Source organism: Colletes gigas, unplaced genomic scaffold, assembly GCF_013123115.1.
Source record: "Colletes gigas isolate AHSC1104 unplaced genomic scaffold, ASM1312311v1 Colletes_gigas_Sc00010, whole genome shotgun sequence".
NCBI classification, from domain to species: Eukaryota; Metazoa; Arthropoda; class Insecta; order Hymenoptera; family Colletidae; genus Colletes; species Colletes gigas.
Genome location: NW_025106639.1, coordinates 9,557,984 through 9,584,616, shown reverse-complemented (window position 1 = coordinate 9,584,616; position 26,633 = coordinate 9,557,984). Strand labels below are relative to the sequence as shown.

The window sequence follows — 26,633 nt, the reverse complement described above, 5'->3', positions numbered from 1 at the left end:
CGCAACAGTGAAAAGAAATTTGAATTCTACTTCAGGTTTCTTTTCATACGTCTATTCATTACTTATAACTCTATTAACATTTATGCTGAAATGTAATCATTACATCACGTTAATCATTAGAAATATAATAGTTGACCTGTAGCAACATAGGGTTGACCGGTGGACGTCGACCTTGGTTCCTCTGGTTACTCATTTATAAGTTCTGGTTCTAAACCTTTGACCTTGTACGTAACGTGATTTAAAGTTCTTTAACGTATACATTAAGTTGATTATAATCTGAAGTTGCTAACGCATTCAATTGTTGTTTTTAACTGTATAACTGTTTGTAATTTTTTAATTATTTAATTGAGAAACAGTAATATATTATCACGGTGTTTTGTATTTATCGTATTGTTACGAAGGTGTTTAAGAGTGTCGTGTGAGGTAACACGCAGTATTAAGATACTGTTTTTCATTAATTGCAAAATCACATTTACATTTTACATAATATGATTTCGAATAATTTGCATTTTACGTACACACATATAATTTCCATGTACGACTTTTATGTTTTTACATCTGTGCAATGACTTTCAATCAACATTTAATAATCGATTCTGTGATGTACGATGCAAAATATTCAGAATTCATAAATAATACGTTAAAAGAAACATTTGAAAGTGTAGAGAAGGAACAAAAATGTACGTACATATTTTATAATTTTTTTGCAATTATGTGACAATTTTTACAAAGTATGATCAATGGTTTTAGTATCTGACAAAGTGCTGTTAAATTTGTACAATATCTTTGGTGGTGTATTTGAAAGGGCACTAGAGTTGTATGAAAAAGGATGTGTAACTCATATCTTTTCATCCGAAACTGTTGTTACTGAACCTCATAGCAAACAGAATAATGGTAGATATTTAGTACAAGTTAAAGGATTATCAGGATCTATATACACATTTTTTCCTGATATAAATTATTGCATTTGTGCTTCCTTTAGGTACGAGATCTTTAAATTCCTTCTAGCATTTATTAAACAAAATTTTTAGATGTTATTAAATATTAAACTTACAGATGCCAAGTATTAAATGAAAGATCATTATTTACTTGCAAACATGTTTTAGCAGCTTGGCTTGCATCAGTTACCAAACATAAATTGTTGTATCAATACATAACAGAAAAACAGTTCCAAAACTTGTTATTATATCAAGTCTCTTATGAACAATATGTACCCTGATATAGAAAGTTATAAATTAGTTGCAAAATTGGGAAACCTTAAAACCACGGTACAATTGTTAAAGGCAATTAATTTTACAGAGGTATTGTAATATTAAACATATTAACCTTGTGCAAAAATTAAATGTGTATATTTGTCTTATTGTTAGAAATTTTTTTTATTCTATTTAGAATGCTACTTGTTTTGGAACTGAAAATGGTTTAAAGGTAACGGTTGAAGATACAAAATGTATGCAAGCTAGTGCTTATATTCCTTCTTATGTGTTTCAAGAATTTGAGTTGAAAGAGGATGTAATTTTTCAAATAAATCTGAATATATTAGTAGAATGTCTTTGTATGTTTTGGAGCAATATAAATTCTCAAGGAAGCTCTGTGGCTTTACAGCTTTTTTATAAAGTATGTATAAATGAAATGTTTGGTAAAGATTTCATAGGCAAGGTTGGATATTAAAAATTAGCAAGACTAATAATTTCTAACAATAGGGTACTGGTCATCCTGTAACAGTTCTTATAGAAGAAGATGGCATTATAACAGATTGTTCTTTAAAAACTCAAGAACCTGATGAATTGTTAGACTTTCACCTTGAACCTGAAAATGTTTTAAATAAAGTAGTATTACAAACTGAATTGTTAAAAGATGTTTTATTTGAACTTGATCCTACCAGTGAATTAATAGAGGTAGAGCACAATTAGACATTTATTTATTTATTATGGATCGATCGTTTTATAGTTGTTTATTTTTATAATTTTATTACAGTTGCTCTTGTCACCTTCTGCTCCTTTTTTTCGAATTAGTGCAGCTGGTTTAGCTGGAATTTGTCACATTGAGCTACCACATGATGGTGATTTAATAGATAGTTTTGAATGCTCCTCAACAGCAACATCTAGTTACAAATTGTCACATATTAAACCAGCTATGAAGGCATTATTATATGCAAATAAAGTTTCCTTGAGAACAGATACATGTGGGTTGTTATGTTTTCAATATATGATTAAAATTGACGATGGGCATACATGTTACATAGAATACTATGTAAGAGTCAAGTTATTTTTATGTTTTGCTTACATAACTAGGGTATGCATGCAAGCAATGCATAAAAATATATAAAAGTATTGTTTCAGATTTCGCCCATGGTAGATCCAGACGAATAGTTTGTATTCTAAATCATAATAAAATATGGTGGGATTGTAAAAACGTGGACACGATGTTACAACATTTCTTGTGATCTAAATCATCATGTTAAAACCTCGTATTAATTGTAATTGTAATTGTAATTATATATTTGTACCAATTTTATTATTTATTAAAAACTTGTTCGTGCAGAAAGCAACAATTTGAATTACATCGAAAGAAGCATACAAAATATACAAAATATCGAAGTTCTTGAAAATTTATTTAATTAACGTATACATATACGGTGGATTATACGCATCCGAAATATTGTGCGGGCTGATTTTCATTTTGAAATCATAGCAGCAACATTTATACGCGTGTACGCATACTTTCTGCTTCCATTTTGTTAAATTCTTAGACCTGCAAGAATAATTTTCAACATTGTCAATGAATCGTTGATCCGAAAAATATCATTTTCTCGGATAACGAGTTTTATTCTTGAATTTTATATACTCTCGTGCATATTATATCGTCGACTTTCATCACCTGCAATACAAACAAAAAATGATTCACATTATAAATTTCCTCGTTTCGACGGGGTAAAAAACGTGTATTCGTATAGAATATTTGTAATCGTTTTCATTGTGTAAAGCCCTATACATACAATGTGTTTTCAACTACTTCTCAAGGCTTTCAATTAATTGATTATCATTGACTCCATTATTGAACTTATTAAATTGCTCGAGTCACGAATACAAGAGGCACGTGGTAATTGGCGGATCTTTTGACCAATGACAAAGGCATTGTTATTATCATTAAACGTTCGCCCTGTTATCTGTCGTGTCGTTCAACCTTGCGGAACTGTTTCCATTGCACGAAACGTAACTCAATTGGACCGTTAAACTTATAATTCTTTAATGATCCCTTATGGTGCGAGATTACGTAATTGATTATCGGGGTGTTTTTTTATTAGATTTAACGTTTGCCGTCGAATAAATCGGTATAACACATCTCTTGCCAATTTTATGCGATAAATTCAACAATTATCTCCCTTAATTTCTTCTAATCTGTTAATTATTAGTACTGCTATACATACTGCTTTCATTTCCGTTGGCGTGAATTCCCTTTCAATCGTGGTCTGCTTCTCCCCCTTTTGTATTTGAAGAAGTTTATTTCCTTCTAAACTACACACGCTCTTTACTTTTCTTCCGTCCGGCGTTTCTTCATCGAATTCTTCGCCAAGCTTGAATTTTATTTCAGAGTTTTTAAATGGACTGGTCGTTTTTAGTGTGTAGAGCCCGTTGTTCTCCGTTAATTCAACTACAGGACTCACGCTGCTACCCATTTTACGTACCATCAATCCTACGCCTAGAAGAAACCGGGATTTCATTTAAAAATATCGATACAGACTTTAAAACGTTTTCGACGTTCTTCGAATATAGAAACTATAAGCTTTTGCTATTTCCACTTTGGCATGCGAGGTGATTCTTGTTTAAAATATACCTCACCTAAGGCTTTCATCATTTCGTCAAAGTTTTGGCTGGATTGCAGCTTGTAACGTTTCCCATAAAAGGCCGAAAGCATTTTTAACAGTAAGTACGAGCACGATGTGCAACCAACGAAAGCGAAAAGCAAACTAAATACCAGCTTGGCCATTATCTCGCATCTTATATTGCAAATAATGACACCGCCGAGTTTCTTATCAATTATATCAATATATACAGACGCGAAACTTTGAAGTTTGAACTTGCGATACTGTTTCTGATTCCGCGACGTGTTTACGGAGAGTATGTACTGTGTATCTTTGGAAACGACAATCATAATGTTATTTAGTTTGCTCGAGTTGCACGAAGAGTATACAATTGTCACAATTTTAGTTTTCTATTTTATGTATGATAGGTTTTAATAATATGTACTTTCAAAAGTCGATTCGAGCACGAGCTCTTCTGCTATACTTCACTATACTCCATACGTGTATACAAAAATTTTAATCGGTCGCCGTTTCAGAAAGGAATAATTTATGTTTCTTCGTTCAAGATAAATTGTAATTTATTCGTTCAACGATTAATCGCTCGAAAAGATAAATCACAACGGTGCTACAGTTCATGATATTTTGTTACATCTTAAGTGCATGCATATTTGACGGAACTTGATGCTATCTTATATCCGTGACTTCCCTCGCGTAATCTTATAGTTTGTTTTTTACCGTTTAAGTTACATCTAAATAAAGCTCTGTTGTGTCTCCGTATCAAACATTTCTGTACGAGAAAAAAGTATCAAAGTTTAATTTCCAACAAATTGTATCGTAAATACTTTTGCTGTTAAAGAGCTGATATTTTAAGATGGTCTACTTTAGGAATGTGTTCTCAATTTCATCACGATGCCTTCAGCCGTTTTCACGCGACAAACACAACAAAGTTTCTACATACAAAACAGAGTCGGTTCGTTTAATAAAAATCAATTCACGTCGCCCGTTAGAGCGTGATTTAATTGTAAACTTGCTACTTTATAGTATAAAACGTTACAAGTATCAGGGTTTCTTCCTTGGGAACGATTTTAAAAGAAATAAATAAATATAGATAGCATTGTAGAGCGTAGTATGCCGAGCAAGTAACGAGATTGTAAACGATTTGTTATTCTTATTTGAATGCAGGAACGAAGCATATCCGTTTCATGCATAGGCATGTAAACGATACTGCGTGATCTCGGTGGTTCTATGTATAGTACGCATAACCTTGCAAAGATTTCTTAGTTTACAAACAAATAATGTAAGATAAGTATGTACGAAACGATCAATAAAGTATACATTTTTTCAACGAGTTCTAGCAACGGTAAAGTTTCTACTTATAATCTTGAAACACCCTGTACATATCGTAATGTAATTTTATTAAGTCAATTCCATAAGTACCATACATTAGCGCGATTCGACTGACAATTGCGATTTATTAATCTTGCCGGTAAATTAATTCAAGTGCTAAATTGAGGTACAATCGGACTCTGTCTGTAGCACATGGCGGGAATTAAGCGTGAGGTCAGGTCGTTGCACGGCCACGGGAGCATAGTTCAACACATTAAAACCGATTATCTTATTTATCATTACAGACAGCATGGTTCTAGACCCGGGACCATTCTCTTTCGTGGCAAGATTGAATTTTCCGGTAAGAGAATCAGCACTATCGAAACATTAATCGCGCGTTACATCTCCCAGCACTGTATTATCGAATCAGAAAGTATTATATGTATACATACATCACTCTGATCTCGATCAATAATAAACACTGTTATCTACCGTGGATCTACCGATTATTGTTACAAGTTTAAATTAGAAACGGACCATATTGTATGGCGGTATGTAGGCGTCTACGCATTCTCATTAAACATCACTTTTAAAATTAGAACCATATCGTACGATAATTTTTATAAATATTCTGCTGAGATCGTGAGATATTTTATTACAACGGAATGCAGTTTTGCAGTACATCGACAACATAATATGTCGTATACGAGACGGTTTCGTCGGACGAAATCAACGTTAGAACGTGAAGTTAATTACAACCAGGGAATGTCCTGTTATTGGTATGCGATCGGATAACGTTCTATCGATTCATACGTACCGAGTGCCTTCATAAATTCGTCGAAATTCTCGCTGCTGAACAGCTTGTATCTCTTTCCAAGAAATTGTTCGGCCGGCATGACGATCGATCGAAACTGTCTGGATTCGAGCACGTGACTGGGAATATATGTAGGTCTAAAGGACGATCGCCTATGGTGAAATATAGAGAAACGAGTACAACGGACCGATGTTCACTGACTTGTCGTCGGCTCTAGACTGACTAGGATCTGGGAGGACGAAGAACGTTAAAGGTAAGTACCTACGTCTGTGCATTCTGAACCGACTACACACCTCTCTCCTCCTCTGTCCCACCCGTCGCCTCATTGCTTTATCTCTCTCCTTCCTGTACACCCCCTTTACGCCCTTCCTACTTTCAATCTCTCTTACTCATTCGACTCCTCGCTCTTTTCATCTTCCGTTTGGGAAACGTCCTTCTCTTTTTGCCAGTTTAGCTTGCACACGTTTGGTCGGGCCCCTCTACCGGACATTTGCATCTGCAACGCAGAGTCGCTGTTCCGTCTCGTTCTTGTACTTTGTTCTTTTTTTTTTATTGCATCTTGGTAAATTGTTTTGCCGTTCTTTCTCATTCTCTTTTCTAGTTCAAAGCACTAACACTCTTTCTTTTCAACTTTTTTTTTTCCATCGCGTTTTTATTTATTCGGGAAATAACTATACATATGTATATCTCGCTCGATGGCAAGACGTTCGTGACTTTTTAATAAACTCTCGGGTAGTTTATGGGCTCCGAAATTTGCACTCTTGACACCTATTATGTAAGAAAGTAGCTGTACATTATTACAATAAATATTTATTATCTCTCCCAACATTTATGAACAAAGATCTCTTCTATTAAACATTTCGAACGCTGAATAACCATCTTTTGGAATCTTTGCATTTTTACTTGTCATCGATGCGTAATTATATAAATACCATTAATTTTATTCAATTATTCAACGATCAAACTGTGCGGAATCTCGAATTGTGCGCAAGTAAGTACTTATCTCGGAGTATATCGATGCTTGTTGGTTATTGGAGAGTGAACGTCTGCGCGCGACGCGTAGCCAATCACAATACTTGACACTTAAACTATGAATGTAATTATTTCTGATAATGTTCCAACACTTTGAATCGTAATTAAGATAGGCAATATGCCTTATCACGTACGAAAACTCAGGGAGGAATAGAGGAAAGGGACAATATGGGCGATCGTCCTCCCCAGAGACATGAAATTGAATTCTATAAAAATTGTTTAGCATACGCTTGTATACAATATGTATAAACAATGGATCCAAATTCCTTTTGGATCCGCTTCTGTTCGTGTATCGATTGTCGTACGATTTTCGATCGATAACGGAGCATGAATCATCGAAACAGTTTGTCGTGCTGTACTGTTTTCTCAACGATACTGATTGTACAAAGATCATGAACAAAATAAGTGGAATAAGTTTGAATTGGTCGAGTAGCCGGCGTCGATTTCACCGCATTTGCGAAATCCCAGTTCCAGCATGGTCGATAACACCGCGGTGGAAACGCGACGACGTGGCCGCGGCGCGGCGTATCCGCGCCCGTTCCCGCTGAGCACGGGGTCCACAATCACGTAGCAACGCGCCACTTTCGACGTTCGTGTACATCGCGTACATTTGGCAACGTTGAAACAACGCGAAATCCGCATCCACCGCGCGAGAACGGAACTCGTGTAAACGCAGAGTCTCGATCGTTCCAGCTTGTTTAAAAATGTTCCCGTCCAATTTGTCGCATCTCGAATCGAAATATTCCGATGTATGTATTCCGAAATATTCATGGAGGCGCGAGATCAGCTATTTGCGTAATAATTTTCATTATTTAATCGATCGATTTATTTATAGCGAGAGCGAGGCGCGTTAACTCCTACAACCGGTTCCAGACGATCACCGGTTTCTCGTAAACGTTATTATAAATCCGGCGCGGTCGAGGCGCGTCAGTATCGCCGCATTGGAAACACGGTTACATACATATACGTATACGTGTACGTATACGAACGATGGTTCGCAGGAAAGGAGGAGAAGCGATTGCGGGATCCGTCGCCTTTCAGTTCTCGCCGGTAGATTTGGCAACGCTGCGGCATAGCAGCGGCATAGATTCCGCTCCGCAACCGCAACCGCACGCCAGCCTAGCGCCATGATGCCAAACCAAGCTGGCCGTGCAACGGTTTCTCCGCAGTGACGCGCAAGCTGCCGGCGACGGCGTAACTAACATATATATACATAACAGAATCGCCTGCGGGAGACGCGTTTCCGTCCAAAATTTATTTGCCATTCTTCTCGACCGGTTCTCCATTTTCACCGTTGATCTCGATTAATCGATTTCGCAACACGTTGACCGCGAATATCGGTCCACTTTTACCGTCTGGACGGTCGAATTAATTCCAATTGATAATTCCGTATCTTGTTCGAGCCGTTGAAAAACAGTCGACGTTTCTTGAGCTAAAACCACGCCATCCCCTTCTGCACGGTATCGTCGACCAAAACCTCCAATTCTCTCTGTCCTTCGTCGCGTATTTAACCGCAAATATCTCGTATAATTTAAAAAAAAAACAAAAAAAAAAAACAATAGTTCAAGAGGAACAACGTTAGGGAGAGACGGAGGAGATAATTGCCAAGGGGGGTGGTAGTGGCGGTCTTGTTAATATTCAGCATGTTCGATACGGAAAAATTTATCGTGGAAATAGAGAAACGACCGGCGATTTACGATGTGAATCGTAGCGAGTACAACGACCGTAACGCCAAGATGACCGCGTGGGACGAGGTCTGCCAGGTGATGGTACCGAATTGGGCGCGCTTGACGGACGAGGAGAGAAACGTAGAAGGTATACAGCCTCTTGCGATCGATCGATCCGGATTCCTCCACTTGCACTTGCTCGACCCTGGCACTAGTCGCGGTGACCGTACCTACTTGCCGTCCTTTTAAATCAATTACAACATTTTTCTCGAGCAATTATCAAACCGACGATCGTTCGATCGTTCCGATCGAACAAATAAAAAAACAGGATTCAAACTGTATTCCATATATTTTTTTTTCAACTTAATCTTTTATTCGTTTCGATTAGTTTGAATCCCAATGTATATGGTGTATGACGGTGTTGTGCTTACGGTTTTTAGAGAAAAATTTACGAGGAAAGTGGAGAAATATTCGTGATTATTTCATGAAGGAGCTCAAGCTTCAAAAGTCACAGAAATTAGGACCAGCTGGTCGGAAGCGAAAGAAATACATGCATTTTGATCAGCTGCTGTTCCTCATGCCAACGGTGGAGAATAAACGGTTGGTATAGTCAGATACCGTGTTGTTCGATGGTAGATCGTTCTCTTAAACGACAAATGCACGGATAGTCCTCTCTACTATATTGGTGCAACTATACGTTACAGAAACGTCGCCGGAGTGACGTTAAATAATTGCAAATCCGAGGAAAGCGAGGGCGAAGTTGATAATCCGGTGATCGAGGAATACGATGTACCATTGGGACACGCTGCTCCTTCCATAACGACGGGTAGGGACTATCTTCAACCAGGCGCATCCTATAAAATGTGTCCCCGTTATCCGAAGCAGCTTTGCGAGACGTCGTTCACGTCCTTCGATAATGAAATTCACGATATGCTGTCCTCGCACAGCAGCCAACGCGTTGCTTACGACGAGGACGATTACGACAAAATGTTTCTGCTATCCTTATTGCCGATTATTCGACAAGTACCGGAAGAGAAGAAGCTAGACGTGAGGATACAGATGCAACAAGTTTTGGCCCTGGCGCTTCGTCCTCCGGACAATAAGCAGTGATTATTTCGCGCGTTTTACGCACGATCGATCCTAATTTGTCAAGTCCAGCGCTCAGAGACTTGGACACCGTGAGTATCATTGTCCGCGCAATATGTATTTTCGTTCATATCACGAACGACGTTACGTTACGAGTCACGTCTTTAAACTATCATCAAAAATGGCACAATGATCGTTTCAATTTTCAATTTTTACCTTATTTAACGACGCACGCATGTAGCAACGCGAATCGTTGACACGAGCTGCGTCTTAATTGCGTTCGTTTTAATAATTATCCGATAATATCGTGGATCGTTCGTTTCGTCGATATGGTGCTGCGATAACGTTTACCTACGTTCAAGATGTAATTTTCTGCGAAAGAGCACGATTTATGGATAACACTTCGAGTACCTATATCTGTGATATTATGCGAAGAAACTTGTTTCGACAAAAGCAGAAATAGAAATAGATAGGATCTATCCCCCCGTCGATGTTGCTGTATCGTTAGGAAACGCGATACAGTGTTTCGCGCGCCGGGCGACAGTGTATGTAAGTATGTATTTTCGTAATTTCAAATAAATATCACTGATGTTTCATCGATATTTTTTCGACGCAGAGCAAATGTGAAACGAGATTCCAACGAATGAATACATAAGAAATAATGTTACTTTTAGTCGATATATGGTTTGTTTGTCTTTAGGGAAGTGTGAACAGGTGGCAGCACCTGTGTCGTGCTTTCGAAGCTTCTATGTTTTCCGTACAAATAACAAAGTACTTAATTTAGGAACCGAAATAAATACATTTCGTCACGATACATAAAACTATAACTTTCCTGGTTGGACGAATTTAGTTTACTTGCTATTTAAATATCGTACCGATATTAGTACGTACATATTTGTCATCGAGTATTTGTATTTACTCATTTGGTAGTGTAATCGCGTTTATCACTTTCAAATGAAACGATTCCAACACTCGGTGTATCATTTAATCGTTTCTAATATCATGTAAATCAATTAATGTTTCTTTAATAAAATTCAACGCAAATTTCCTGGTCGTTTTGTCAGCAATAATTTTTTAAGCAAAGGCGAACCTTGTACTTAAATATATAAATATCTCATCCCCACTAGCATATTTCTTTTTGTTACCTGTAATGTAACGAAAATGTAACGAAAACTTTTTCTTTCTATACACCGCATGTAAGATAGATTATGTCCGGAGGAACTTATCACATCGAGGATAAGAGTGCTTTCACATGGGCACGTGGTAACCGAACATAGGAATAATTAGGTAACTTCCATCGTGGAGGCTCTTCTACACGTTTTTGCGAAAGAGTTCATTTCGTTTGTAGCTCTACTTGTTTTAATTATCTTTACTTTACTAGCTCTAATTATCTCACTCGTGTCCTCTGTACGCGTAGCATCCTCTTGTAGTCGAGCGTAAACTGGTTCTCTCGCGGCATATTTAATTTGTGTACAACGAATAAAAAATACCAACTATAGATAATTATTAATTAATTCACGATGTCTTTGGTCCTAGTTTTGTGAAAACAAAGCGCAGAAGCCTATTCTGCGCCCTCGCGTTTAAATTTAAATGTTCGTTATTAACTTTCCGCGGTAACAACGCGAATATTGTAACATCGTTTACCGTAATACTCGATCGATCCAGTTTTGTGAGAAAAAATATGACAAATCCGCAAGAAATTCCGGCACAAGTGACATTTCCTTTGTCATCGGGTATTTATGACCGAACGTTGAAACAATGAGGATCGCATCGTGTCTGCACTCTATTGTCTCGGTTTTTCGTAAAATTTTTGATCGTCAAAGTGAACAAAACAAAAGGTGAAACAGAGGATACCACGAAATATTTTTCAAAACACGGGAACTATTCTGCCGAATGTAGAATCGGAGAATAGATTAGTTCCTTGATTTCTAATAAAAGTAAATATTTTTGTTTCGAATAAAAATCCCGTTGGCAAATAATGGATTCGCGTATCGGTAAGAATAATCGGCACCAAGGTTGAACGTCAGGCACGTAAACATTCAAGGGTTGCCAGCAACTAGTGGCGTTCGTTGAAACTCTACCCTCGGTGAACCCTCCTTTCCCTTCCATTCACTCCCTCCCTGAATAGACACTCTCCCACTCCCCTACTCTGACGATCTCCATGTATGTATCAACCCCTACCTCGTGATCGTTTCTCTCACCCTCGCTCGTTCAACGTTCCCCTCCTTTCGGTGTGTCTCTTTCCCCCTTGGACACGCGCGGCTTTCTCTCGCGCGCGCGTTCTTCTGCCTCTGGAGCAACTCGCAGCATCCGTCGGCCCGCTCCGGACTTCAGTCCATGTCGAGAACGCGGCACCGTCGGGACCCTAAGGACCTTCAAGGACATCGACTGATCCTTGGACTTGGCGGTATCGAATCGAACCTTATCGTTGCAAATACCGAAAAATGGCCGCGCTCGACTTTAAAAATAATTTATTTTAAAGACCAGAGACACGTAATCTCGTCGAAGACTCGGTGGTGTCCATCGACAGCACCTGAACTCTGATCCTCGTTTACCGCTCGAGAGAGCGGACAATTGTTCTTATCGGAAGCGGACAAACAATCTTGATCGTTTCTCGTTAAACATTCCTCTCGCATCCGAGAGCCTCGCGACACCCTCGAGTTTGTGTTCCCGGAGGATACGTGCGATCAGCTGTCCCGCGAGAACGGATGCCTTGAGGGGTCGCCGGAATAAAATTAGGTAATCGGGTTTGTTGCGGATCGGAGAAACGCGCGCGAAGCGTGATCGTTGAGGAAGCGAGAGCAGGAAGGGAAGAGGAGCCACGAGGGTCCGCGGGGAGACTGAAGAAGAGGGATTTCCCGCGAGACTGCCGGGGGTTGTTGCCCAGCCCCGGAGAAGCGGACATCGGGCCCGGATGTTCGCAAGGACGAGACGCCGGAAACGCTGCCACGTTGGAAGGGAAAATATTGACGGCCGTCAACAAGTTCCTTACGACATCCCCTTTGGTTAACAAAGTCAAGTTACTGATGGTAAGTACTTTTCTCTCTGTTCAGCCTTCGTTGGCACAGTTTCTCTCCGAACTTATTGAGAATAGTTGTTGGCGCGCGGCCTTTGCCGCGACTATATCTACGTATTTCTAACCAGTCGAAGAAATTATTTGGAAGACAGTTCAACGGTCGAACAGTAGTTGAATGGACGAAACGAGTGAGAATCGACTTATTCTAAATGCCGTTTCGGCATTTCACGGTGCTGTGATACGTTCTTCACGCGCTTCGTTATGTTTCGCGGTGAATCGTAAAGAAAACCTCGTACTGTCAATTTAGTCAGGGACAAAAAGACAACGCGAATGACGTTAGAATAGCAGCGGTGCGTTTTACACGGGAATAATAGAGCTTACAGCTTTATAATGCGACACCGTTATTTTCTCTTTGGAGAAGAAGTCGGTGTGTACGTGTATGTATGTACTTGGGTTTTATCCGAGCGCGGATCTTTTGGTCTACGCGGTCGATAAAACGGTGATCTTATGCAAGTGAAATGGTCCGTGGACACTTCTGACTCGGTTTTCTCAGCCGAGAATGCAGCTCAAGTGGCACCTTTAATTGCGCACGATTATTTACATCCGCGCTTGTTTGCACACCATTACGTCTTCTTCTTTAACGTATCCAATCTCGTGCCCTCGACTTTTATCTTCCTTTTTAAAATTTCCCGTACAGTTTCTCGAGAGTTGACAATTCGTTGACCTCCGCGTCGTACTCGTGCTAAGAAATGGCCAGCCGGTAGAAAAAAGTAATTCGAGGCCGGTGAATTTGGTGTTTTGCCAGAAAATATGTGTTCCTAAGTGTATGTGTTCCAGAGTGGCCGAGGTAATGCGAATCGATGTGTTATACATATCCACGAGTGTCCTTTTACATGCTCGTCACATTTTGTTCGAAATTGTACCAAGACCGTACGTGCTTGCCATTTGCCAAACACGGACACCGAACAAACATATCGTTTTCTTTATTTTAACTTGTTGCTCGACGCAGCTCTTTCGTATACGACGAGTGCGTACGTACGTACGTGCGTGCGTGCGTGCGTGCGTGCGTGCGTGCGTCCGTCCGACAGTCCGTCCGTTCATTATCGGTTTCGAGTAAATGCCCGGTTTCTATTACAGTGAAATTCCATGGAATTTACCGATGGTATGTAGTAACTATGACTACAATTGGAATGATCAAAGGGACATACCCAATAGTTTCATGCTGGGTCTGAATCATAGAAACGGATACAACCAGCATCACGAAGGAAGCGCTACAAGTTTTATTCGTAATGACTGTTTTGTTCGTACATCATTATCAGTACGTTTAAATATTCGAATCCTTAATTTATAATATCTCGAAGAATAAAATCGAAAGTGAAAGTTACACCGACACGTCTGCAATATCTAAGAGATATAGTTGGAACGTTAAGAATTACAATTCCGGTGTTCTCAGTCGTAGTCTCGTTTCGTTCGCTAAAGCGTCGGCCGAAACTTTCAAACATTGTCCTCCGGAACGAGTCTTCGACAAAGTTGTACTAATTCTGTAAGAGTTGACGCGTTCTCCGTCATTCCCGGTGTACATTTATTTTTCGATGAACGTTCGTTACACGAGAACACGACGTTCCGAATGCGCACGTCGTCAGAGAAGAAGACAAATGGTCAGATCGTACGCAGATGGGGTAGAGCGATTGCTGAAAGAATGCACCGTTGGCCAACTTTTGGTCTGAATTCATCTGTAAGCATATGAGTACCATTCGCAGACCGCAGATACACGAGTTTTATCAGTAAGCAAACAAACAGTCTATCGAGGTGTTTATCGCTAAAAGCGTTTTATCAATTCGCGCAAACGAATCTGCACCTAGAGTTTCGGAAGTTATTGACTTTCTGTAGGAGATGAACGTTGTGTGCTTTCGTTTCAAACAATGATATTCTAGTTTTATAGAGTCGATGTAGATTTTTTAACCATACTCTACAGGATGTTCGGCCACCCATGGGAAAAATTGTAATGGGAGATTCTGGAGGTAAAAATAGAACGAAAATCAAGAATACCAATTTGTTGACGGAGGCTTCGTTAAAAAGTTATTAACGTACGTAGGATTTCGGGGGTATGTATGTATATGTATATGTGTATACTTGAACCGTAATGCTGGAAAATTTGTACAACTTTATCGAAGAAATGCGTCCGGTTAAACAACAAAGTATAGAAAATATATTCAAACGATTTATCGAGTTCAAAAACAAAAGCTAGTCCTGTGGTCGAGGAACGAGTAAACTTTTTATTCGTTGGCAAAAATGTAGAAAAGTCGACGGAACATAATTTGAGCAACAAAATTTATATATTTAATAAAAATATTCGCAGCAACCAAAGTTTCAAACTCTTTTATAAATTATTTTTATAATGCCTTCGTAAATAGCATTTTTTTGGTAGATTATACTTGAGTTATTAACAACCACGGGCACGTGACAGCGAATTATGATTTATATAAATCGAATTTTCGTCGCGTATTTACCTAAATGTATATAAAAAATCTTAGGAAGATTTCCCCGCGCGTTGAAATCCCCGAAAGTTCTAGTGTTCCGTGGTCCTCTGTATTGAGGCAAGTGCCAGGCAACTCGGTCAACTGATCTTCGAATTTGCGACGGTATCGATTTGGGTCACTGAATTAAAATGCATTACGTTTTAACAGACTTTTGGCGAGATGCCCGAGGAATACATTTTTCTCATCGGGCCTAAGTTTGCTCTTATAGACGTAAAATAATTAACCGCAGCGGCGCGGCGCGGCGGTGTGAGGGTGCAACGTCATCGAAACGGGCAAACGTTTCGAGCAATTACTGTTTACTATAGCCTGGGTTGGCTTCCTTCGTTTAAACTGACGAAACTCAAATCGTAGTTTAAAACAGTCGAGCTCGAAACCGGCGTGTCATATGCATATATAATTACACGCTATTAACTGTAGATTAACGGAGCACGTCGTCGACTGGAATGTCTGTTTCAAACTGTACTAAAAATGGCTCGTGTGTCTCATCCTCGACGATACCATCGTGTCGGCCTCTTCCCAAAGTACCGGGTCACTTTGAAAATGTTAACGAGCTAGGACGAACCGAAACCGGTAACCCATTATCATCGAGCACGTTGGTAATCTTCGAGCTCGTCGTTTCCGAAATTGTTCTAAATAATTCAAACGAAACGTTTCAACTTTCCAAAATAACCGTCGACGTAAAATGAAATTTTTTACGGATATTTGTTGTAAGTGGATAAATCGATACGTCTAGGATAATGTCCCCTAACGCGTTGAGTCCCGAGCGCATTTTTCATGCTCTTCTGTTCACATCGATCGCCTCGGATAGTCGTTAAATAAAATAAAATTGCACGTGTCTCGTTTAGCGGTAATTCAAAATATAACGTAGTTTATGCTAAAAGGAACAGTCCTCCACGAATATTTTGGTATAAGATTAGTAAAATATGCTGATAAAACTAATATCGATTATTCCCAACACTGACGAATCTTTGATTAAACGTAGATCGTGATTAAACCATTTTGAAAGCGATGCGCGTACGCGGAATAGGTGGAATGTAGGGGGAGAGGAGCGAGAGAGTTGGTAGAAACAAATTTTGTTCAACATTCTCGACTTTGTTTTACATTCTGTACGCATCATATGATTTGACGTCGTCATAATACGTGTAATGTAGTTCGCATTCTTTCCTTTGGTCGTGCATCTCGGTGCTTCGTCATTCATTTGCGGTGGTCCTTTGCAGCATTTTAACAGGTTTTTTTTTCTACGCCCGCGGAACGTAGAAGGGTAGAGACGCGATAGTGAGGAGAGACGCGACAGAGGAAGGCTGAATCTAATTAGGCTATCCCATTTTCCGTGGTAATTTGTAAGAGATAGGTGAACGTTCCGTTATTTTAATTCGTTCGGACTCTTTCCGGGTCTTGTTCCACGTCGAAAGGAGAAATAGCCCTCGCTATACCGTGCCAGCGGTACCAAGGTCCATATCCACTTGACTCTATTTAATTCTTAATTTCAACGTAATGTTTAAATTCGATTAAAAACGTGCAGTACGTATGCGTACTTTGGTTCGTTTCGCGATAGGCATTGGAATTTTTTTTTTTTTAAGTATCGAAAAGAATGTTTTCCGGAAGCGTTACGCGCGTAACAATGCCGCTTTATTGCAGAATTTATGGAGACGCTGATCCATGGTCGCTTTAAACTTACGCGAGGGGGGGAAAAAATGCACGCCTATAGCTGTTTTTGATGTGCGTCGCGTCTCATAACGAAATTTTCAAAGGTACAAAAGGACGAAGAATGCGCGAGAGAACCACGTTATACAATATACCCTTTCGTCTATCAATGATTAGATCCTCGTAAACGACATGCGTTATTCGGCCAAAAAGGATCACGCTGAACGCGACGACCTCCATAAAAGTTTCATTTCGACGAGCCAGCGATAAACAAGAGACAAATTTAGTTTCTTCCAGTGAATCGTAAAAATACGGAGTGGTAGTTTCCGAAACCATAACCATTTACGAAGCCAAAACATTTAATTGATATCGAAACATAAACTTTATGAGTCTTTGAATTCGGATGATATACTTTTACACGTACAGACACGTTTCGTTTCAACAGCAACATCAATTCTCATAACTTTAACGCTAAAAAATTCTTTCCCATTTTTCCGTCGACCTTTCCCAGTCGAAATTCCATAGCTGCTGACAATGTTTCGTTCGCGACTTACGAACAAAGCTAGAAAGTGATTCGCTCGCCAGTTTCCAGTTTGATCGTTTTATTGGAAAATCCTCGGCAAACCCGCATTACTTATGAAACGAGTAAATATCTTTGGAAGTCAGTTGGATGTGCAGGAATCGGCCGACCGGTGAATACATACTTGGAATCCTAGAATCGGTATTCGGGTATTCTCGTCTCGCGAGGTCCGATCGAGCGTGCGTTTTCAAAAGTACATTGTATGTACATACATATGTATTCCAAGCGTTTGCGCGCACAATATGATTTCTCGATCGCGTGTTTCGAACGACGGATCCGCGATTCGCGCACGTTTTTTCTGATATCGAACGCTTCTGTTCGAACATTCGTGTCCTCGTTCGTATCCGAAGCGCGTAACGCTTCTTGCATCCTATTGCCCGAAATGGAAATTCTTCCGTTCTTCCGTTGCGTTCGCACGCGAAATAGTTTGCTCTATTGTTTATCGATGCCGAAGAAGCCGTGTAAGCGTTTCGTACGCGTGCAACGCGAGCTGTTCCATCGATTGGCCGTTTCAGGAGATTCCTTTTGATAAATTCTCTCGCATGGGCGATAAAACACGCGAGTTTTTTAATTAAGCTCGAGCATTGATTACGCTCGAGTTGCGCGTATGAAAAAATTGGACGAGTGTATCAATTCGGATCAGACGTAACCAACAAGAAAGATACGGCCTGGTATTTATTTTGATCATTTTGAATGGTTATGAATCATTATTTTACAACAATAGCAGGCTGTTCCATAAACCGCGTCTTCGGCCGCGCTGTTTGAACACCTTGAATTCTAATTGGCTATGTTGTATTGTCGCATTTGTCTGAGTAATTAGTTCGCACGGCATCATTAATATCCAACGAGGCGAGAACATAACTTGTCGAACAGGGCAAGTTTGGGAACATTCGCGACACCTTTGTCGACGACTTAAGGGGCTCATGTAGGTCGTTTGCGTTATTAATGTCTTGAATTTTTCTTCAAACAAGACAAGGATTCGCGTAGAAACGGACCATTTTCTTAAGTAATATACATATTTCAAATTGTTTTTTAAATATGAATTTATCTGTTTAATTAGTCCGAGCAGCGTTATAATTACCAGTGTAATCCGAGACCGAGTTTCGTTAAGTATAATATATTCAAAGCGCGACGAAACGCGAGAGATTAAAGTTGATTTCGGCGAGAATGGGGTATTTTTATGACGCCATCGTCCGCATTAACGCGCATTTCCTTTCTGAATATATTAAGCAAACGAGTTCGCATTTAATTCAACTTCGCCATTCACAGTATCGTTCGCGGACGGCTGAAAGACGTTTCATGGTAACTTCGCGAGGTAACTCTATTCATTGTCTTAACTTTCTTCTGGAACTTCCAGGTTCGCGTATATGCGTTCTTCAGCCTCGATTCTGGCGCTGAACACGGGCGCAGGAAACGAAAAAATCTGCGACAAAGAAGAAGTGTGTCGCGTAAGGTGAGCGTTCGAGGGATTAGTCCAGAAAGCGTTGCGTGTGGTTAAAATTAAAGCCGGATAATCCGTATTTCAAGCAACGAACATTTTACAAACAAACAATGAATTTCACAGGGAAAGTTAAATTGATCGAATATCGCGCGAAGGAGCTGTTGGAAGTCTGTCTTATCAACAAAAATAAGATTAATTATAGTTTGAAACATTACCGTATTGCAATCTAATTCCGAAGCTCGAAACTTAAAGCAGAATGTTAGAACTTAAGTTTGACGTTCTTCGGACATATTCACGAACCAGCCAGTCCGAGCATTTCGACAGAGTTGATTAAAGGTGAAACGGTCGGATGTAAAAGACGGAATTAAGGTGCTGCGTTGTTTACTTTACGAGTCTCTCTTCAATATTTCACCTTTGTTTATATTTTACGGGCTGCCGCAGAAATTCGAAGACGATCACGATAAATTCAAGACACCGGGCTCGTTTATGAATACTCATCGTAATAACTTAGAGCACATCCGAGGACGGAATTGCGGCCACTGCGCTGCAAAGAGAAACACCACTATAACCGTAAAATCATCGTCCGTCATAACGTTTCGCTATTTATCGTTGGCGTTAATAAAATATACGATCTCTGCCGTGTCCGCCGTTAGCGTTTTACGTACGGTTCATCGAAAGTTTGAAAAAAAAATTTTGATTGCGCAAAATAAATGTTGATTTTGGATAATGAAACTTTTCAATGTATGAAACTCGTGTTATCTTTATGAGAAACGATCAATGTTACATCGTGTATGTAACCACGTTTTAAAATAATGTAATAAATTTTTATTTCATTGCTCTTAAATCAACGGATGGTGTGTTTATGATATATGTATTTGGTAACAAACGGCTTCAACGGTAACTTCTGTTGCTGTATTTTCCTGCAAAGTGTTGTTATCACTGACCGAAACGTCACAAAATTAATATTACGTTACACTTGCCTGCCTTCGTCATCAAAAATAAATATACAAATATATTTGTTTCATTGTTAATTCTGATTCACGGCAAATCTGTCAATTGCGATCCGGTTGTACCGAGAGAGTCAACGGTTTCTTGTTGCAACGAGAAAATAGCGCGATTCGATAAACCGTTAGTTTTATCAAAACCGTATTGGGCACGGTAGGTAAATACGCGATACCTGCCGGCTACGCGTTTCGCGAAGTTACATGGTGTTATTTGCGGTCATACTGCTACGAACATCCAGACTATATTCGTTCGAGTAATATCGAACAATAATGTTCTATCAAGCATTTTCGTTATTAAAACGTTTCCACCAATTTACTTTAGCCCTCCTAGAGAACGATATTGTACGATATCGATCCGGAATAAAATTAATTATAATATAAAGAGGGATATAAAGTGAATATAGGTTGCAAGAAAATGTATGCAAACTTATCGCGTAACACGTTGAAAAAGAAATACAATATAAGGTTATTACCCACGAGTAATACATTCCATTATTCGACGAACGCGTTTTCGTACGTCGAATCGGCGCGATTCATTCGTAAACGTCGCGTTGATGTTCGTTCGAGAGCCAGTAAGAAAAAAAGAAGATAGATTGGCGGCAATTAACGCGGGGACATCGCGATACGAGCACAGCTCGCGGCGTTTTAAATTAAGGCACGTTGCATCGATCTCGTCTTATCGACGATAACGCGGATAACACGAGTGTGTTTCGATCACAGTACGCCACCCTCGCCCAAGGACAATATCTGTGATTCATCGAATTTTTGGGGGAGCTAACACGGGGTCGTGACTCTTTGAAACGATCCGATACCGCGAAATTAAATCGCACAATCGATTTCCCCCTTCCCCTCGCCGGTATTTTTGTTACAGCCGCGCACCGCCCACGAATATTTTTTCGCACAGGGTATGAAACTTTTTTTTCCTCACTTATTCGCCGCTCGATTACAATCGCGTACGGCGATTAATTTGCATATTCATCGATTGAATATGCAAACGTTTCATGTATCACGGACAACAATTTACTCGGCAATCCGTTTTCTTTGGGTATTGTATGCTCTCGACTTGATATACGTGCCGATTTCATTGCACAATGATAAGGATCCCTTGTTTAGAGTAACGGTAACGAAGTAAAATAATACTGAAACGAACCTTCTACTTCGTTAGGGTAAGTTACTTTGGAAGAAACTGTGATGATCAACCTGCTAAATTGCTGGACCCGAGATTCTAATCGGAGTCTTGTTTCCTTTGTTCCTTATTCCGTCAGATACACGTCGGATGTAGAAATCTGGCACACTACGAATTCTTCTTCTCGGTCTGCTTGGGGAGGACGGTCGGCCTATAATTAAAAATCTCGTTGGTAATCGTTGCACTTTTAGACAATTAACGGTCGAGCAACTGTGTGCGGTGTTATTAACCGGTAAAAGAAGCTCGTCCATTCCTTTTCAACTCCTCGTCGAGCTTCTTGGGAACAATTCGACGAGACTAACGACGAGTTTTCTTCGTCGACGCGAAAGACGAGAACCGTAATGCGAAACGTCGCTGACACAGCGACATTTCGAAATACCGTCTTCTCCTGTTCGGTACGTGTAAAATTGAAACGGGGAACGTTCGTTTCTCCTTTTTTCACGCGTACCGGGCAGAGCGTTTCAGCGTCGCGTCCGCCCTCTGGGCAGCATTGCCATTTGTCTGCCAGCTAGCTACACTCTATTTGTCCAGATTTGCATAGACAACATTCCACCTTTTACATGGTGGAACACGATACCGTGTAACATGTACCAGCGTCCATTTGCGCGGCGCAAAGCGTTCTCTGCGCAAAAGCTGATGCAGTTATAGGCTTCCCCTGACGCGAACTTCCGCGGTGCGCGAGATGAAATTTTAAATTTCATCGCACGGCCGTTGCACCAAGGTGCGCCTTCTTACGTCGCGAGCTCATATTTTGCACCGTTTATTTCGCGGTTGCCGATGAAATTTACGATCCTCGAAAATTTTTGCCGCGCCGGCTCTCGCCTTTCCGCCCGTCACGCGTCCTACCTACGCGTACTTCCGTGTCGACCGTGTTCCCTGCTCCTCGTTAATTATAACGAATTCGAAACCCAAGATACGACGGTTTCGAGACGGATGGAGCACCGCCGGGACGATTAAACGAGAAAAGCCTTAAGTGTTCTTCGTGTACCGCGTTACGAGCCGCCTTCGTGCATCATCCTTTCGAGTCGCCTTTTCTTCCTTTTCTACAAGTTGATCCAGGCGAAACGGAGTTCTCGGTAAAATGTAGCCGCGCATTAGGAGGCTTTTCAAAAAGGTGGAAGCGCGTCGCGGCCGGAAACACGTACTTTTCATCGGGTGAAAGCCCCCGGAGAGAAAAATACACTGGTATGCGAGGAATGGAGATAAAGCTTTCCCTATGGATAGGAACAGAGAGGCGGGGTCCACTAAATTCTTTCGAGTATATGTATACGTTGTCGTACTTGACGCGCTCCTAACCTTAACTTAGGACGTGACGTTCTGGCGATTCGAGCACGGTATACGAAAAACGCTCTACTTCGGATACCGTTTTTATTGCCAACCTTCAACTTGACCTTCGTACGTTATACCTACTACTGTCTCGATCCGCCTCCGTATCAAACGATTAATCCGCGTCTCTTTGTTAAAAGATATGTAATGTTTTAATAAAGCCCTACTAATTGAAACCACGACAAAAATAACGCGCTATTATACATATATCGTTGAATGCGTCGCGTGTTTTCTTTCGATCGACATTGTTTCCTTTGTCTCTATGTTATAACCGTTCTTCTCGAATGTGCCGTCGGAAGATGAACTTTTATTCTACCCCGGAAAGAAAACGCGACGACGTTTATTCAACCGTCTATCGATAATTCGCATAAGATTTTGTCGCGCGAGAACAGAGTGCATTCTCTGCCAGGAATGTAAACATTGTTGGTTTTTCTTGTCGCGCGCGATCATTTCCCCTCTCATAAGCGAAATTACAGTCACGTACGGCTCCGCTGCGTGAAATCGGTCGTAAACGGGTGGTCAGCCGCAGCGCTAACGAGTTCGCCCTCGACGCGTTTGTCTCCCTTTCCAACCAGCCGATTAATCGGTTAATTCTTGGTGATTTCGCGCATTCCCAATTAGCACCCAGCGAATATGCGCCACCATTCACGTTCCAACAATTCAAACTTCTCTCGTTCTGAATTTCGCGAAACCTTACCGTCGAAGGATTGTTTTCTCCGCGTTCGCGAGCCCCACCTGCCGCTTTCAAACATCGCGCTCAGAAGTTAGGCTCCTGAGCTTTGCACGGAAGGGGGAAAAATGCCATAGCAACGTTCCTCAAATCGGGATCCACGAACGCCAGCTCCTAGCAGATAAAGAGCAACATATTAGACGGTGAAATAAAAAAAAATACTTCTCGCGGTAGTAGAGAAAATTAAAAAAGTTTCTGTTGTCGGTAATAAAAATATGGAAAAGAAAACTGGAAACGAGAAAGCTTAAAACTTTGAAATAACTGAAATTTCCTATTCATTGTTCGATCCGTTCTGTTATCCGTTCCGCTTTCATCGAAAACAATGAAAAATAGAATTTTATTCAATTTTTTCGTTTCCAATGAGATAGTTTTATCCAATGTATTTTATAAAATAAATTAATTCGGTTATCAAACAGTCGCATTTAAATTGAAAAATATTATATCCTCGAGACCGAGTACCACAATTTATAAAATACAAACGTTTTCCTCCGAATGTTCAGTCCGCTTCGGTACAACAAATCTAGCGCTCGAGCAGTACATTATAATAATGTAATTCTACACCAGGATAGGGAAGTTTGAGAAACACTGTTGTGCTCCGGTATCGTATACCTACATATTTATATTAATGGCGTGCTTCGCAGCTGATTTAGTAGGTTGTGTCTTATCTGGATATCTTGAAAAATGTTCTCGAATATTAAAAGGACTTCGGATGCTGTAAGGTTCGGCAATTCGAAGTAAGATGTTAATCCCTCGTATATTGGATGGAATCAACGAAGCAGTTACTCGTTGGTTCATAAGATACAAGGTTGCTGGAATTGTTTGCTCGATGTAAGTCGAATCACAGTGCAGTCTGAAGATCAAGGGAAACGGCAGCTGTATGTCGTTTACAAATTGTGCTAATCCTGAGTGAAATTTCCCGTGTCGAGCTCGGGCCCACGGGATCCGAGACATTATGTATGACTGCATACGTTCACTTGCTTAAAAGCGACGCGCAATTTGTCGCAGAAACATTGAAGCTGCCGCGCAAACGGAATATTTGGTGTCGGACAGGCGTTAGTATTTGTGTGGAATGCATACACGAGGACCCCTCCAACTTCGATTTAGGCAAAACCCAGTTTATCGATAAAGTAGACGCTATTGAGAAACATACGTATCCGTTTTAGTTGCGGGGGTACGAGTCGCGGGGACTAGGGGATGAAACTATTATGAAACTTTTACGTTATAACGTTCAAACTGAATAAGTTGTCAAGTCATTAAAAACTCTATGAATTTTATACAATGTAGTCGTTGGTTTCATGTACTGATAACTCGATCTTGCATCTACGTTAAACGACGTGTTTGCGACGCGTTAATTAAAGCAATTAAACCAAAGAAAAACAAGGTTCAGCGTGAAAGTTTGTAGGACAATTTTGTCCGTAAATTTCGAGTTTTCGTAAGCGGATGAAATGCACGGCCATCAATTTTCTTTGTTGCGCAAATATGCAAAGCTTTATCAACAAAATTCGGCATTGATTTCTTGTTAGCGGCCATTAATATGACGTGAATATCGAGCAGCAATTATCGCGACACTTTCCTCCTTGTCCTCGACACTCTCGCAACACTTTAAAACGCCTGGTGATCTTACTTGGAAGAAAGATTTAAACGTTTAATGACGGCGTAAACTACTATCTCCTTTATGCAGGCTACGATGTTGTCGCATGCAAATTGTCAAGCACGCGTGGAAAGTCAGTCCAAGTTTTCTCGTTTCACGTTCAATCAAAACGCAATACAGCGTGATCGAGTACTGTCTCTTATCTTTCTTCCACCCAACGCTCGTAAATTCCCTTTTTCTTAGACCGTCTCTTTTCTTTGGCCCAACATCTCCGTCGTGCGTGTTTAGTGGGGCCGCAACGTGCTTTCTCTCTATAACTTTCTTCTTCGCGTGTTTCGTGTTCTTAAATCGTTGATTCAGGAGTCTGTCGGGCAACTGCATTTTCAGTTGTAAATGTTAATTCAACGATTGTCAAATAACTCGGATCGAAATACTAAGAAACTTACACGCGAATAGCAAGGGACTGGGAATTTATATTTTCTGTCTAAATCCAACGGTCACGATCGATACGTCGGGCACCCAACGATATCATCTCTTAACCCGAAAATAGATTTGCAGGTTTATCAAGCGCGAGGACTCGTTACGCGTCTTACGGCTTTCCTCTGATTGTCTGACAAATTGTTTAGCATACGCTCAGTTTGCCTGAACTGGTTGTCGCTTAGATGCTCGACTAGCAACACGGGTTAATTAAGCGACACGTTCGTATCGCGAGTCTTAATCGAGTTCGAATAGCTCGCGCACCTGCTGCAAATAGAGTGAAATCCCGACCCGGCGAACAAAATTATCCGTCTTTTTTCGTTCGCGTAGGCACATGGAGATACACGGGGACGAGAACGAGGGAGATGGTCGAGAACGATAATAGCCGTGGTAGAGAGCAAAGCCTCTGTCAATACTTTGCCAGCGTGACTATCCCTCTCGTCAGTCTTTTGCTCGTTCCTGCGGTTGACGAGTATCAAACGAAGCAATTAGCGTCGTCGCCACCGCTGATCAAGTTTCCCTTCAACGGCAAAGTATTCAAAATGAATTTAAGAGCTCGTCCTGGGTTAAGGCAGTCTTGGACGATGTATCTGTCGGCACGGCCACAGATCGAATTCAACGATATGTACCGGGGACGGAACGAGTGGGAGGAAGAGATTTGGCTAAAGATGGTCTCGCGCGATTCTACCGGAAGCACTCGATGGCACGGTCGAAACGCGACCTCTGCGGGAGTCGCTGCGCGATCGAATCCCTTGAACGTGTTTTCCAGAAACAGCCTATAACGTGTACTGTGCGAAGTAACGCTTCCTAAGATTGTTAGTAATGCAATTTCCTGGAGATCCGGCAGTCAATCGCATACGCGAATCGCCTCGCGTTGTGTTATTACATTAGTTTGCGGCAGAGTGGGTAGCCAGAGTTTGGGAAATCGTTGCGACTGAGTTGATTACATGGAAGATTACGCAAACCAAATGTTTCTGTACCAAAATAATGTGCGTAGTAACGTAACGGTCGTAGAGAAAGTGAAATTTCTTTGTAATTAGGCATCGTAGGTACCGAGGGTAAAACGAAAAACGAACGATCCTCGTTGGATCGGCGATTTCGAGTAGAAGCTCGAATCGAGCTTGCCGAAATAGGATACGTTCGCTTTGTCCGCGCGTGGCAGCGATGAAATGTAATTTAAATCGGCGCCCGATCCAAAGAATCGTCGTTGGGGACAAAAGTGTCACGGTCGATCAGCAACGCTTGACGGGTTAACGAGAATTCGATTTTGCCACTGCGCGCTTTTGCTCGGGAAACAAACGGAAAAAGAAGACGAAACTTACAGTTAGAAAACTCGACCCGCCCCGCCGCTCCTTTTATTATTGAATTTGG

The 26,633-nt window shown here is 40.7% G+C and overlaps 4 protein-coding genes across 6 annotated transcripts in view; 3 read left to right on the top strand and 1 right to left on the bottom strand.

Annotated features, from left to right (window-relative positions):
- The first annotated feature begins 1,206 nt into the window (after positions 1-1,206).
- On the top strand, positions 1,207-2,476 carry LOC122397979 (cell cycle checkpoint protein RAD1-like). Of its 2 annotated transcripts, XM_043397516.1 has the most exons (5): positions 1,209-1,301; positions 1,390-1,614; positions 1,701-1,895; positions 1,975-2,250; positions 2,340-2,476. In XM_043397516.1, exons 1-5 carry the CDS (start codon positions 1,209-1,211, stop codon positions 2,367-2,369), a joined length of 819 nt encoding a protein of 272 aa, XP_043253451.1. In that variant the 3' UTR covers positions 2,370-2,476. The 2 variants fall into 2 exon arrangements, with proteins under 2 accessions (XP_043253452.1, XP_043253451.1); XM_043397517.1 differs by having other exon boundaries at positions 1,207-1,301; positions 1,975-2,450.
- Positions 2,477-2,592: 116 nt separating this feature from the next.
- LOC122397980 (probable fatty acid-binding protein) lies at positions 2,593-6,190 on the bottom strand. Of its 2 annotated transcripts, none has more exons than XM_043397519.1 (3): positions 5,946-6,190; positions 3,428-3,699; positions 2,593-2,877 (listed from the first exon to the last, which is right to left on the bottom strand). In XM_043397519.1, the coding sequence occupies exons 1-3, from the start codon at positions 6,022-6,024 to the stop codon at positions 2,824-2,826; spliced, it is 405 nt and encodes a 134-aa protein (XP_043253454.1). In that variant the 5' UTR covers positions 6,025-6,190; the 3' UTR covers positions 2,593-2,823. The 2 variants fall into 2 exon arrangements, with proteins under 2 accessions (XP_043253454.1, XP_043253453.1); XM_043397518.1 differs by lacking the exon at positions 5,946-6,190 and adding an exon at positions 3,840-3,983.
- Positions 6,191-8,611: 2,421 nt separating this feature from the next.
- On the top strand, positions 8,612-9,751 carry LOC122397849. Its single transcript, XM_043397289.1, has 3 exons — positions 8,612-8,789; positions 9,082-9,241; positions 9,346-9,751. Exons 1-3 carry the CDS (start codon positions 8,618-8,620, stop codon positions 9,749-9,751), a joined length of 738 nt encoding a protein of 245 aa, XP_043253224.1. The 5' UTR covers positions 8,612-8,617.
- A 2,880-nt stretch (positions 9,752-12,631) lies between these two features.
- Positions 12,632-26,633, top strand: part of LOC122397881 (calmodulin-like) — a 43,807-nt gene continuing 29,805 nt past the window's right edge. The window contains exon 1 of the mRNA XM_043397343.1: positions 12,632-12,756. Coding sequence (XP_043253278.1) covers positions 12,754-12,756 — 3 coding nt within the window. The 5' untranslated portion in view covers positions 12,632-12,753. The remainder of the gene's footprint in view (positions 12,757-26,633) is intronic.

Excerpts from the sequence above, each read along its gene's own strand:
- LOC122397979 (XM_043397517.1), top strand. The coding sequence starts at position 1,209 with ATGTACCCTGATATAGAAAGTTATAAATTAGTTGCAAAATTGGGAAAC. Across the intron at positions 1,615-1,700 it reads CTTTACAGCTTTTTTATAAA|GGTACTGGTCATCCTGTAAC; the intron begins GTATGTATAAAT and ends TTCTAACAATAG. Across the intron at positions 1,896-1,974 it reads CTACCAGTGAATTAATAGAG|TTGCTCTTGTCACCTTCTGC; the intron begins GTAGAGCACAAT and ends ATTTTATTACAG.
- LOC122397980 (XM_043397519.1), bottom strand. The coding sequence starts at position 6,024 with ATGCCGGCCGAACAATTTCTTGGAAAGAGATACAAGCTGTTCAGCAGC. Across the intron at positions 3,700-5,945 it reads CGAATTTATGAAGGCACTCG|GCGTAGGATTGATGGTACGT; the intron begins GTACGTATGAAT and ends GGTTTCTTCTAG. Across the intron at positions 2,878-3,427 it reads CGCCAACGGAAATGAAAGCA|GTGATGAAAGTCGACGATAT; the intron begins GTATGTATAGCA and ends TTTGTATTGCAG.
- LOC122397849 (XM_043397289.1), top strand. The coding sequence starts at position 8,618 with ATGTTCGATACGGAAAAATTTATCGTGGAAATAGAGAAACGACCGGCG. Across the intron at positions 8,790-9,081 it reads CGAGGAGAGAAACGTAGAAG|AGAAAAATTTACGAGGAAAG; the intron begins GTATACAGCCTC and ends TACGGTTTTTAG. Across the intron at positions 9,242-9,345 it reads CCAACGGTGGAGAATAAACG|AAACGTCGCCGGAGTGACGT; the intron begins GTTGGTATAGTC and ends TATACGTTACAG.